This window comes from Aphanomyces astaci (assembly GCF_000520075.1).
Source record: "Aphanomyces astaci strain APO3 unplaced genomic scaffold supercont1.20, whole genome shotgun sequence".
In the NCBI taxonomy this organism is placed as follows: domain Eukaryota; phylum Oomycota; class Saprolegniomycetes; order Saprolegniales; family Verrucalvaceae; genus Aphanomyces; species Aphanomyces astaci.
Window position 1 is genome coordinate 562,694 of NW_009798283.1, and position 14,166 is coordinate 576,859.

The 14,166-nt window shown below is 49.8% G+C and overlaps 4 protein-coding genes across 4 annotated transcripts; 1 reads left to right on the forward strand and 3 right to left on the reverse strand.

Annotated features, from left to right (window-relative positions):
• Positions 1-2,569: 2,569 nt before the first annotated feature.
• Positions 2,570-3,244, forward strand: H257_08838 (hypothetical protein; the record flags this gene model as incomplete). The annotated part of the gene is made up of 2 exons (XM_009834904.1): positions 2,570-2,906; positions 2,961-3,244. 2 exons carry the CDS (start codon positions 2,570-2,572, stop codon positions 3,242-3,244), a joined length of 621 nt encoding a protein of 206 aa, XP_009833206.1.
• An 840-nt stretch (positions 3,245-4,084) lies between these two features.
• H257_08839 (hypothetical protein) lies at positions 4,085-4,660 on the reverse strand (the record flags this gene model as incomplete). Its single annotated transcript, XM_009834905.1, has 2 exons — positions 4,085-4,096; positions 4,196-4,660. The coding sequence occupies 2 exons, from the start codon at positions 4,658-4,660 to the stop codon at positions 4,085-4,087; spliced, it is 477 nt and encodes a 158-aa protein (XP_009833207.1).
• A 3,351-nt stretch (positions 4,661-8,011) lies between these two features.
• H257_08840 (hypothetical protein) lies at positions 8,012-10,268 on the reverse strand (the record flags this gene model as incomplete). The annotated part of the gene is made up of 2 exons (XM_009834906.1): positions 8,012-8,281; positions 10,137-10,268. The coding sequence occupies 2 exons, from the start codon at positions 10,266-10,268 to the stop codon at positions 8,012-8,014; spliced, it is 402 nt and encodes a 133-aa protein (XP_009833208.1).
• A 2,139-nt stretch (positions 10,269-12,407) lies between these two features.
• H257_08841 (hypothetical protein) lies at positions 12,408-13,756 on the reverse strand (the record flags this gene model as incomplete). The annotated part of the gene is made up of 3 exons (XM_009834907.1): positions 12,408-12,606; positions 12,974-13,500; positions 13,670-13,756. The coding sequence occupies 3 exons, from the start codon at positions 13,754-13,756 to the stop codon at positions 12,408-12,410; spliced, it is 813 nt and encodes a 270-aa protein (XP_009833209.1).
• Between the last annotated feature and the right edge of the window lie 410 nt (positions 13,757-14,166).

Genomic DNA, 14,166 nt, shown 5'->3' on the forward strand with positions numbered 1-14,166 from the left:
ACAATGTCGTGCTTTGACGGTACTTCACTTCCTCGCGGGTCTTCAAGTTTAACCCTTGAATGAAGAACGTCACCTTGTCCAGCACTGACATCTCCTGCACATCCGTGCAAACACGACGGAACTTCTCGATGTACTCGACTAAGTCTTTGCACCCCTTCTGCTGCAACGCAAACAGACGATCACGTAGCCGCTCTTGCAGATCACTCGGTTCGAACTATTCACGCAAACTGTGTTCGAACTCCGCGAGTGTCGTAAACCCATGGCCTTGTGACGCTAGCTCTTGATACCACGCAGCTGCCTGCCCTTGAAGGTTCGCAACAACCATCGCTAGACAGCGTGCTTCAACCGCTTCGTCGGTTTCGTACTTCAAGGTCTTCGCCGGCAAAGAACGTCGACTCGATGGATGTACAACCCGATGCTCTCATTCAAATGCCCATGGTACACTGGCATTGAGAGTCCCTCGACATGCCGTTCAGTGTCACGTGGTTGGCTTCTACCCTGATCGCCGTTTCTAGACACACATTGAAGTAGCGCTGCTTGCATGTCCTGCTGCGCTTTCAGTTAATTCCCTTGTTGCGTTTGTTGATTTGCCAACACTTGCGCTTGTGCTTGGGTTTGGGCCTCCAGCAGTTGTTGGATCATCAGCTACGGATGCTCCACAGTCCCAACTAGCCTCGCAAACACTTCCTCCATGATTTCGATTGGAAAAAGGTTTTATTACGGGCTCGCTAAGTAATCAACTAAGTCTACTTTAGTGTCAACCTTCGGCTTCTTCGCTTCGATCTGCGGTCTCGCCAACAAATGCGCGTCAATCACGCGCATTTGTTGGCGATTCGGTTACGTTACGTACGTATCCGGACGACAAACTCAAAGTTGCTTGGACCTTGGTAAGTTCGTCGAGGGCGTACTTAATTCGGTTACTACTTAAGTCGCTGTTCTCGCTGCGAAGGTCTCGCTGGATAACCTTCTCGCTCGCCACTGCCGCTGCCGCTCCGCTCCGCTTTTGACTTTCCCACTCGCCGCAGTCGTTTACTTTTTTGTCGGCAGTGACTCTTCACACGCACCAAATGTCCCTTTCCCAACGGTTGACTCTGCCCCTACCGACTCTGATGTCGGATACTAAGGAGAGTACTGTCGAGGAAAAAGAAACACTTGGTGATCGCTAACTCGACACTAGTCGCTATGAAAGGTCGCCGTTGAACCTTTGCCTGAGCTAGATTGCGTAACCTTACAACCTCCGAGCTATGCCCCTCGGTGTAAGTCCTTGCTGCCGAAGTGAACCAGGAAGTGCTACCAAATGTAACGGTAGCGAGCTTCACAGAATAAATTGGAAAGTGATTAGATTGTCGTCTTAAACTACTAACTACAAAAATGTATACTATGCTAAACTACATCAACTAAATGTTTTTCTCTACGCCTTCTTCAACGGCCTTGCCCGATAATGGTGCAACAATCTTTAGCTTGTTCGACAGCCTTACCATCATTTTGTTAACGATGCGACAAGCTGTATTCTTGGTCGGCAACCTTGCCATCGTTACATTTTGCCAGTTACACATGGATTCTAACAGAGAAACGGGAACTGTAACGAGATTTACACCCGTTCTCGAGTCGTAAATTGGCACGGTAAAGAAAAGCCGTTGTGCTGCGTAAAACCAATTTGCTATTGTCGGAAGTCTGACGCGTTGCTGCTGGCAAAGTCAGTGTACGAGTCAAGTCGAAACGACTAGCGTGTTGGTGATCACCTTTGTCCTATATATTCCAACCTGTAGCTCCAATCTGTTGGCCACTCTTCCGACATGCCATGTGTCATCCGTTGGGTGTTGAAGGGGTTGCCGCCCAAGCAGAGATCCGTGTGTGCTATCTACCCAAGGCATGATCACGCCAAACGGGGGAAGTTCGAAGAATATCGATGCCTCGAACATCTTTAATAAGGAAGTAACGTTGACGAGCTCCTTCGATGTAACGTATGGATTGATGGGAAATATTTGTTTGAGTCATGCATGTATGTATCTACTGTACATGTATGTGCAGGATATATTGTACACCCAGAAAAATGGTGTTAGCGCCTTGGCTGCTCTTGTCGCATTCATTGGTCGAGCTTGCAGCGAGCGCCGCCACCCGTGGGCTTTGTATCGTCCTCGAGCCTGGGCAGCGATATTGCTTCCGTAGATTTTGCAGCACTTTCCAACAGCGATCAAAAATATATTTAAACATATTCTCCGGTGGAGTTATTTATTGTGGTTTCCGATAGAGTAAAAATAACTATTGTACCATAATAGAGAGTTTTCGTAAGAGCTTTTCAGCTAAGATTCAACTTGCGGAAGTGAACTGAAAACCAAGCAATTTCAAACTTTCGGGCATATCTAAATCCCAACTTTGACGAAAATATCAGTACTTTCGGAAAGGTTTTGAGTTAACTTCTAAATTATCCGGATTATGTTATTGGTCAAAAATGCCCCAACCGCGCATCCTTCGCAATAGAGAGCTGGTGTCCCTTATTGCTGCGTAATGCAGCAGTGATTTCGACATGTTTCTCACCGTAATTCAAGGCTTAATGGCATCCAAATTCATGAGACTGAGGCCCGTGAAGCCAATAGTCTCGTACAACAATTTCGACCGTGACATGCACAACGCCACGGCAGTGCACAAATTCCGGTTCACAATTGAGCAAATCCGCGTGCTCGCTGTGGCTCTACGACTGCCAGCCTTTTTAAGTACATCCATCTCCGATCAAGTGGAGTCGCTCGAGGCACTTGCAATCCTGTGTCGACGCCTGGCTGAGCCCTGTCGACTTTTCACTATTGCCGATGAATTTGGGCGTTCCGTCGAGGCCTGCAGCCGCATCGACCGCAACTGCTCAGTACAAGACTTGGAGCGATGTGATCCTCTTTCAGGAAGCCTTGCTCGTAGACCAAGTTGGTACGTGTCAACACGTATGTCTGTTGTAAGCATGTCAGTAGAAACCTATGCCGGTGCGATCGAGTCGAAGAGTGGGCTCAGAGGGTTGCGCACCTGTGTTGCGTTCATTGATGGGACGAAGCAGTACATCAGCCGTCCGTCAGCAGAAGGTCAAGAACACGAGAACCTTCAACGTTCGGTGTACAACGGTCACCTCCGTCGCCATTGTCTGAACTGGCAAGGTATTACCGTTCCTGACGGCATCATCATCAGCATGTACGTGCCGGTAGTGGGGCGGCGCCACGATTCCACCATGTTCTCCATGAGCCGCATATGGAGAGGATGAAGGAAGACGGGGTTCTGTCGCGCTATTGTTTGTATGGCGACCCAGCATATGGATGCCGCCAGTGCCTATCCTGCCCATTTCCCTGCGCTATTCCAGGATCATTCGAGGCTATTTTCAACTCGTCCATGAGCTCCGTCCGGGAATCGGTGGAGTGGAGCTTTCACCTGGTGAAAGGGTTGTGGTGTTTCGCAAGCTACGACAGAAAGATGAAAGTTCGCAATGCACCAGTAGGCATCCTGTGGCGTGTGGCCATTCTCCTGACTAACTGCCACACCTGTCTCAAAGCTGAGGGGAATCAACTCTCAATGTACAGTACTTCGATGTAGCACCCCCAGGATTGAATGAATACTTGATATAATCTGTGTGATGTAATCTAGTTAAGAAATATTCCTAATTAGAATTGCCTAGTTTAGCCCCAGTATGACCACCAAGTTAGAATGGGCTGTCGCGGCTCGTCACCGCGAGGTTTTTGAGGGTGTAGTAGAGTCAAGGATGGGATAATCCCAGAGTGTCTATTTCCATATTTACTATCCTTCTTCTCCTTCTATGCCATTGTCCGCCATCTTTGTCCGACATCTTGACTACTCCCCCTTCCAAACTGAGGCTGCCCTCAGCCTCCTACTTCTCTACCTTCGAGGACAAAACCGGGTATACCCGGAAAACCTCTACTGTCTAATTTGACGAATACAAGTGCAAGTTAATTTCAAAAGGAAATCCTTGCACTAACATGAAATTCAATATTATTACAATAAAAATATGACGTTCAAAGCGATTTCAACGTCCAAAACAACATTGGGTGGAAAATATGCATATTCACTCGTCAAAACTCCTATATATGGCCTAATTGTTGGTCTACATCACTATTTTGAATTTGAATTAGGTGAAATTATTCCTAATCGGACTGAAATATTTTTATTCCAATTTTTTAGCAATTGCTGCAACTAAATCTACCAAGGCACGTTGATGCGCGGCAAGCTGCTCAGCATGGCGATTATCTTGTTCACGATCATATTGTAAACGTTGCGCCTCACACCGCTCCTTGTCGTCCTCAATGCCTTCACGAATAATGCCCATAAGGCTCGCAATATCGAGGGTAGGAGCTGGTTTCTTCGACTTCTTGCGCCGCTTGATCGGAGTGATCTCAGCGTCCTCGGTCTCTTTGGCAGACGTTTCAAGCTCTGCCATGACCAATTGGCGCATGATCAATCCCGAATTCTTAACGATTTCCAGTTTCCGCCTCGCAGCATCCTTGCGCACGGCTTCGTCCACGCGCAACTTAATGCCTGTCAGTAGCTGGTCACGTTCAGAGTACTCCTCGGTTGTCCCCGACTTGCGCAACGACGCACTCTCCCCCTTCTCGTGCTTTGCCAACAGGTATTCGAACCTGGCCTTTAGCGCGCACGGCTTCTTCACCATTGAAAATCCAGGCATGCTGTTCAACTCTGTCGCAACCTTTGGCCCAGATCGCCATCACCTTCCCGTATTCACCCTCCCACAGTCGCGACAGGGACACCTGTTGGAGCAGAATGATGTCGTGGCGACATGCGAACTTTCATGTGGGAAGCGGCGTGGTGTCGCTTTCGTCAGTTATTGTAGCCATCAACAAAAGAGGAGAATGGAGAACCTGTATTATCCGTAGATATATCCGTATCTTGCAAGCCGCATGCAGGGCAGCGCCCCAGGGTCTCGGCACCATCGTGCCGTCGACACACAGGCAGTGTAAGCAAAGGCATTCAGGTCTTCCTTTGCGGTTCGCCACTCAAACCGCTCGAGTACGCCTTGGGTTGTCACGTCCACTCCGTGGTAACCGGTCGCGTCTTGGTGGGCTATGATGCAGATCCACTACGGCCTCGGGGATCCAGATTTTCCCAGCGGCGGTCACGTAATACCCGTCACTGACGCTCCATGCCACATTGAGGACGTCCTCGCCTGCAGCCTTCCAGGCTGCCTTCTCTATTTCCAGTATTTTCGCCGGCGTCGGCCAGGCGAAATCCTTGTCTTGTATGGCGAGACAACAATCAGTTGTCACACTCTCGCCACTGCCGCAGGTAACGGAGAGGTACCCCACCGGCTGAGCAGGTCCGCCCATAGGTTCGCTTACCCCGCCACATGCTCGACGGTGTAGGGGAAGGTCGTCATCACCATATCCCACCGTAGGAGCTTGTGGGCTTGGTACCGAGCCATGTTGCTGTTGTAACCCAGCGGGTTAAAGATGTACAGCAAATTGCGGTGGTCAGTGAACAGTCTGAATCCGTGCTGCCGGAGCACCAGGTACTCCAGTCGTTAGCACGACTCGACGAACGCAAACGCTTCCTTTTCCACCGTTGGCCCATGGGGATCGTCCATGCGTTGATCGGGCGAGAGTCGATGGTCATTCGATATTCACCAGGGGCTTCCTTGGCGACAATCCGCGGCGCTGCGGCCCATGTCGCACGGTTGTAGCGGTAGACGAGGCCTGCGGCCTCGAGCTCTTCCACATGCTGTTTCAAATAATCCATGTGGGCCGGCGGGAACCCGCGCAACGCACACTTCACGGGCACCGCTCCTTCCTTCAGCCGTACTCTCAACGGCTCGACATCCACCGCAAGTCTTGCCCAAACTCCAGGCAAAAGACATCGGCGTGATCATCCAAAATACGCCGGAGTTCGCTTTCATGCGCAGGGGAGAGGCCAAGCTGGATGGCCTCGGCAATCTTGCCGTCGAGAATGCGCTTTATCTCGCCGTCTTGATCGGCGGGCTTCTCCATTGCTGGAGTGGAACACGCCACGTCCTCGGCGTACAATGCGTCTTAGGGTTCTTCCTGGAACGCCTCTTGCAGCCGCTTCACATTTGCCGACGTCTGGTCGGCATCTTCCGCTTCGGCCATATCCCAGACTCGACGCTGCTTCAAAGCGTCGACTGAAAACCCCAGTCGCTCCATAACGGGACGTCCAATGAGAACGTCGATCTCCATCTTCTTTTCTTCGACCCACGTCGGAGTCCACGCAAGACCAGGGGGCCGATTGACGTCTCCAACGTCACTGTCTTGAACTGCACTTGCCGTGTCACATGGAGAGGCTTGGTTGTCTCTCCATACGACTTCAACATGAGTCTTGGCTTTGTCTCAACGTTGAGACTTGCTCCAAGGCGCTCCAGCGCCACGAGGAGGCCTTCCGACACCAACGTCTCGTCGGACCCAGAGTCAAGCAACACTTTAGGAAGTGGAGAACGTCCTCTATCGACGCTTGGCACTCCATGCTGTTTGCAGGCTTCGTGGTCGACACGAAGCTCACCGACCGACGGCGCGCCTGATGGAAGTCGTCCATCAACTTCTTTACCTCGGTATCTGTAATGCCAGGGTGTTCCTGCACTCGGTGTGCCGTCGACTGACATTTCAGGCACTTAAGCTTCGGTCGCTCGTCTCATTTATCGGCACGCCAAGTAGGAGGCGCGACAGGCGCGCCACTGGGCCGCTTTTCTTCACGGACCGGGCTGAAACGTGGGCGAGGCCGCGAGTTTCCCTTCCGCGGCTCCTCTGCCGGCGGCTTCGACGGTTTTTCTTCGTCCATGCCGCCATACAGCTGGTACCCAATGGCCAATTGCCGCAGCCACTTGACGTAGCGAAACAAGTCTGACTTGAGCACTTTGTTCCACTGCAGTTGCAGCTGCTTCGTCACGGCCAGCGGGAGCGGTGCTGGCATGATCGCTTTTGTGATTATTTCCACCACCAACTTCCCTTCGTGATGGAGCACCCACTTTTGGCCGTCCGCCTCGAGGGTTTTCATCAAGTTGTCAAGCATTCGACTCACTCGATTGTCGGCGTCGAGGATCTTGGTGTCGAGCTGCACAGCCACATAAAGGCGCTTCTTCATCGTGGGCATAAAGGCGCTTCTTCATCGTGGGCCTCCATGAACCAGGTCACCCACTCGTCTTCTGTCACATCGCCATGTGACTTCCCAAAGTTAAACATAGCGATGCGTCGCTTTGAAAACAGGTCCATACACGCACCAACTGGCATCAAAAACGGACGTTGACCCGTTGATTGCAATGCCATGATTTGTGACGTGTATCGCTGGTATTTGCGTATAAATGCACGACGCTCCGATTTCGTTGATCCCTTGAACGTCGGTGGATGTGGCAACGCCGGCGCGTTGAGTACTTCACGGCATCGTCAAATCCCATGTCAACATCCTCAGCTGCTTGCGCGACAGCTGGTTGCTCGGATGGCAACGGTACACACACTGCCATTGCCGGTGCAGCGAATGTTGCACATCTTGGGCCACTGCCTTGCGTTCCCAACCCGATCCGGTCAATGGCCTGAAGTTGGGTTATTCGAGGAGAGCCGAAAGGCCCACGGAGACGTCCGCGGCCTTCACACTCTCGTGGAGCCTGCTGCACTGGGTCATCTTCGCGCTCCGGCGAACGAGACTTGCGGTTTGACGGCTCAGCTTCCGTATCACTAATTGTATAGTCGATACGATGCTCTAAAGAATTCTTTGTTCCGCACCCCGCACTGTCGACGTTCCGTCGACCAGCAGAGCAACCACAACGGTGGTTAGACTCACAGTGCAAACTGACTGGTATTAACAACCTTTAATACTTACCAGTCATCGATGTCGGCCACGCGTCGAAACCAGACGGATCTCGAAACCAGGACAATCTTGACCTCCCATGTAGGTGCGGTTTGCCCTCGGTCATTTCCCAGGGCACACGACGCACTTCTGCGGACGCGGCAGAGCAGGAAGCCTCCTTTTCCGTGGCCTTGGCCGCTGACGTTGCTCTTTCGACTTATCGTTCGTCGCTTGCTTCGTCGAAGAGCTGAAACAACTCGTCGAGCAGCATGATCTTGCCTGTGTCGTCTTGTTTGACACCGGAGAGGTACTTGAAACCGACCTGGAACTTCCTGTGCACACGCAGGAATTGGTAGAAGCGGCTGGGGGCTTTTTTTCTATCCAACCCGCTTTTGCCAAATCCAGGAACCTGACAGAGCTTGTCCGCCACCGCATCCCATGTCTTCGTCGTGTTCTTCGCTTGTTTGAAAGGCAGGTCGTTGTTGACCTGAGTCCAAAGACTCAAGTCGTCGGTGTCACTCCACCACTTGCACCATTGCTCGGTCTCAGATGGTTCTATCGCAAGGACATTGATATCGGAGTCGTGCGAGATAAGTGCTGTTATTCGGATATAGCGGACATCCACATCACCACAAATCCAGCCTTTTTTGCAGCCAATACAACAATTTCTTACAGGTAGGTTCTAAATTTATGGATTTAGAGACTATATGATGCGGATAGAATAGAACTGGCCTTTGCGAAATCTGACTTATATACAACAACTGGACGCTCGCATTTGTGCTGCATAACCTAATATTACAATTTTACTGTGTTTAACAGTTTTTTGTATGCCGTGAAGCTTGTTGGTTGTCGACTTATCGCTCCTTCGAGTGGGTCGTGTGGAGTGCCATCATGTTTAAAATTGAAGGCTTATCCGGATGCGAAATACTACCGAAAAGGCGTTTGCGTGATTTTTGGAAGTCTTCAATTTGTTCACAGTGATTATTCCACAAAGAATTATATATATTATTGTAGGGGCCTTTTGGGATTATACCAGGGTCATACAAACTGTAATATAAATATGAAATATTTCGAATTTGGCACAGTTTCGAAACTAGTCGTAGAAAGATCATGATCTTGTCTTCAATTTTCACTTATACTCCAATTTTGGGCAAAACATGCATGAAATATTGACAAAGTGGCAGAGTATTTCAGCTACTGAGGCTCCTTTTGTCATTAAAGCGTTCACTTACTTCACTCAAATAAGGCTTATAACACACAAGGGCTTAAATGAAGGATTAAATACTGTGTTGTGCGGAGTAGTGGAGAACGATGTGTATCGATCGATGGAGGAGTTCCTGCTTTGGGCAAGTCGCTTGACGATTCCATGAACCTTGGTCATCCAATAAAACCATGTGATAGTGGTATTTATAGCCAATCAGTGAAGCTGAATCAGATTTTTTAGTAGATACTAGCACCTACTAACACATTTTGGGTGTTGATTTCCATCGACACATCTTCCGCTCAAATTTTGAAGGCGACGATGACCCTGGCTATTCATCACGTCAATGTAACCCATTTCAAGTGTAGTCTGAAGAAGTATATTCGAAAGAGGAGTTGAAATTGCTTCAGTAATAAAGAAGTTACAATGACCTGTCTGTTGCATCTTCCCAAAAGGCCCCTACAGTAGCAAAATCACTCTATTACAGTAATACTAGGTAGACACGTTAGCATGCAATGACCTATTAATAGTATTATCCTAATTTATTCTCATTCTACTAATTATTGTATGACCTAGTATTAATTTTGGATGAACGCATGATACAAACGTTACCACGGATTTTTGCAATCCATATAACGTTAGTTAAATAATTCGAAGTATTTGCTTATACAGTGGCCCTCGAAAATGTACTTCCACTCCTTTCAGCGAAATTCACACAGCACTCCCCATCGGTCTGTTCGGGTGAATATAGACAATGTACAAGTGCGACACCCGCCGTGCTTGGTGCGCTTATTACCAGGGGTTCTGAAAAAATATAATATCTATTTAAAATATAATTTTATACTCCAAGTCTCCTGTTGTGGGTTACTTCGACCTCGAAATTCTGGTGACCTAAATTTTGAGTCAATCAGCGAGCTTCATGAGTGATGGTCATTTTTGAGTGCGATCGCCGTTTGGGCTGACCAAATGCGCAAAATGCTTTGAATATAATGCTATCTTTGCGAAATGCACTTACAACACGTTAATTGCGTGAATGTCCCAGTCCTATATCACGCACTTCAAGATCTTCGAGATATTTAAGTTATTCGAATAAGTTATTCTTTCTCAAGTGCGTAATAAATTATTTATTTATTTTCGCCACCTCAACCATCTCGATAGACACTGCCGCCAATGAGAAGGTCATAAGAATCGTGGACATGCTCGCGACGCCGGATTGATGCGGCGTCGCAACCATGGCCACGATTGTTATGACCTTCTCATTGACCACTTCCATCCGCCTCGACCCCGTTGCTCCATGTGTCCAGGTTCATAGCACTCTCCTCCCACCCGAACAATAGTCCGGTCCGAAAACTCAGCTCCAACATTCATGTACGTGCGCTTTGAAGTGCAAATGATATGGAGCTGCAGATCTGACATTTGCAGCAGGAGTTGGATGCGCGGCAATCTCCGCAGTTCTACAGTAGTACCCAATTCTACATCCCGTGTTACCATCAACGACTGCATGCATATACCTACTGTATGTCTTTGTATATGACAGACACCACCGTGCGACGATGCCGTGTCTTCTACGGCGATGATTGGCCTTCAAACGCATGTGCTGTAGCTTGTAGGTAGTTTGTGGGCAGTGTGTAGAACTAACGTGTAAGCCAAGAACTGATAGTAAGCTACTTGCGGTAGACTGAGGTGCAGTACGTTGGTGTTAGCAATATCAATGGAAGTCGAGATGAGTGAGACTTGGTTTCGTCACGAATACCAGAATGACGCCAGCACTTGCAGGCTGCAAGTGGGTTTTCGACGAAGTTGCATATGCAAGCCTGTGTAATTGACGGCACTCATTGCACCTGGCATGTGCTGGCTCAAGCACGTATAACTTATTAACCAACGTATTGGTAGTTACTGCAGCCCCATGCATTTGTGCCGTGCTTCAATTTCCCTGGTGGCTAAAGGATCTGTGGACAAATTTCTCTCACCAGTGTCAATTTTGAAGTCTGTGTATTACTTCCGAATGATGGTTTTAATAAGGTTTCATTGACTATACAAAACTACTGTGTTTCGTGAATTTGTTTCGTAAAGGGGTTATTAGAGAGTTTTCGGAGCGCCACTTTTCAGTTGAGATAGCGGCGAATGGCTGGAAATATGTGCTTGTCGTCAAGGACGACATGAGTGGGTTTTGTCGTCTGTTCCCTTCGGCAACGGCCGACGCGGAAAGCACGGCGATAGCCCTGATGGATTGGTTTGCGACACATGGCATTGTGTCGACATGGGTTTCCGATGGCGGAACCCATTGCAAGAACGAAGTCGTGGGCAAGATCAAGAGGATGATCGGTGCCCATCACCACATCACAACTCCGTACAGGCCGTGGGCGAACGGCACGGTGGAGGTCGTTAATCGACTTATCTTGCGAGGGTTGAAGACCCTGACCAGCGAAATGAAGCTTCGACCGGACGAATGGTACCGTGTGTTGGCCCTGGTACATAGCGCGTTGAACCACCAGCCGGCGGACCGTCTCGGCGGTGTGGCTCCAGTGACGGCGTTTCAAGGCTTGCCGTCTACAACGCCATTAGCTGGGTTCGAACACCCAAGGACCAAGCAAGTACTCACGGTGGACTGGCTGTCGAAGGCGCGTAAAAAGCACATGGGCGCGCTGCGACAAGCCATGGAAAATATGCACCGCGACGTAGCGGTTCGAAGCGAGAAGTTGCGGCAGCAAGCGCGAGGCCGCCGCGAGAAGAAAGCGATGTGCGCTTAGCGAAGTTTGCGCAGGGCGATTTTGTGCTTTTGGGAAAAATCATCAAGTTCCCCAACAAATTGGCACTCAACTGGAAAGGTCCGTACCGCGTATCGCGGGTCGACTCGGACTATGTGATGGAAGTCCAACAGCTCGTGGAACCGTTTACGACGTCGGTCCACCATGCCAGCCGGCTGAAGTTTTTCAGCGATGCCGCATTGGACGTCACCGATGCCCTGGTGGACTACGCTGCGTTTGGCGATGAAGGTTTTTTCGTCGAAGAACTTTTGGGCGTTCGCCGCAGCACCGACGGAAAAATCAAAATGCGCGTCAAGTGGAAGGGCCTGGACGAAGAAGAAGCTTCGTGGGAGCCAGCCCTCCAACTCTATGAACACATTGCGGTCGTCATGCGCCGCTGGATCGTGAAGAATGCCAGCGACGGCTCCGTCAAGGAAATTGCGCAACGACTTAGAGGCGACCCTTGGTCATCCTCTGTAGGGGGAAGTATTCTATCGCGTCCGCAGAAGTGCGTCGTGTACCCTGGGAAATGACCGAGGGCAAACCGCACCTACATGGGAGGTCGAGATCCGCCTGGTTTTGAGATCCGTTTGGTTTCGACGTGTGGCCGACATCGATGACTGGTTAGTATAAAAGGTTAATACCAGTCAGTTTGCACTGTGAGTCTAACCACCGTTGTGGTTGCTGTGCTGGTCGACGGAACGTCGACAGTGCGGGGTGCGGAACACTTCAGCAGGATATGTGCCGGACCAAGCGATTAACCACGGTCGTCGCACGTCCAATGAAGATGGCGACACTACCAACAGCGACGTGGTAAGTCGCAAGCGTAAGGCCATTTTCGAAACGCAAGAGCGCGATATTTCGCTGGAACACGAAGAACATGAATTCAAGAAGTATAAGTTTGAGATGGAGCTCCAGGAAAAGGAAAAGGATAGAATTGAAAGAAATCAGCAACGCGAGGATGAAAGAGAAACGACGACATGATGGAACTTATCCGTCATTTGCTTCAAATAACTCAACGCTAAGTGAAAATATACTTTGAGTTTGAACATTCGATGTATTAGTTGGCATCATTAACTAAATACTCCTCTAGCGATGGCGGTGTCAGGTTGAAGTAGCTACAATTTTGATTTCCACCGTGATAACAGCAGTGGCTATTAGAGAACAACACATCGCAACCATAATCACCTTACCAACACTTTGCAGCATAATATTTAGGTGCATTTTGTACCCTACCATCGACCAAGGTTTCTTCATGATGCCGAAGGACCACTCAACCGACTGACGTACTTTGCTCATGGCCGAGTTAAACGACTTCTTGTCGTCCAAATGAGTGGCTTTGTAGCCGGAGAAAATCCACTCCAACACGCCATACGCAGGGTCACCGTACACCAGATAATCGCCAAAAATATCGCGCCTGGGGTCCAAAAAGGCTTCCAGTTTGCTCAAGCGTAACAGAGCGGTGTCATGTCGCGACCCCTTGACCGGTCCCCAAGATTGCACGCAGAGTCCGTCCGGTGAAGTAACAGCCTGAAAATTGAGGCTATGCTTGTGGCCGCTGTAGATGACGCGTTGCATGTCGGGAAAGTCGGCGGACATTCGGCCGCGCTTCTGAGTGATGCGGCACGTCTCGAACTTTCTGCAGTCAATAAATCCGAAGATGTTGCCCATGTACGATCCCTTGGCCTTGATCGTTGCGACATACGTGGCGACTCTTGGAACGACAGCGGCATTGCAGAAATAGAGCACGCGACTCCACTTGTCAAACAAGATGTCGATTATAGCGTTAAAGATTCGACAAATTTGAATCTCGTGACCGGCCGAATGTTGCCATCATGTCGTAGTATCGGCGCGGGTATGACATGCGGTAGAGAATTATACAGAGGGCCTCAGTAGTAAGGCAACGATCACGGGCCGACGTGATTACCGCTTCAGGTAGCCGTAGGGCGCAGACAAGGCGCTGGATTCCGACGACATCAAATCGGAACTTCAATCTCGCATCGGCGTCGGACATGACATGGAGAGAAAACCGCACATCCCGGATAATGGGACGCTGTTCTGCAGTATGCAGAGCAATTGGGTCGCGCGTTAGTTTGACCCATTATAAACACACACACTCTGTGTGTGTGCTGTGTCAAAGGTTCCGATACCTTAGTGGAGGTACAGAGAACTTTAGTGAATGGTAGTCAGTAGGCGCCTCACTAATGTTCGTGACGATACGGACATGGGCAGCGATGGCGGTTACGGCCGTACGGCGCAAGTTTGAACGAGCCTGCGCTCCCGCAGCCGCAGATATTTTCGGGCTCAACCAAGGCCGAAAGACGCGCTTTTATGCGCGAGTACCAGAAGTATCTGGGGCAGATCAACGCTCTGCAGTGCAATGGATCGCGTCCGTTCGCGATGCCTGTGAGTGCTTGCATGGAC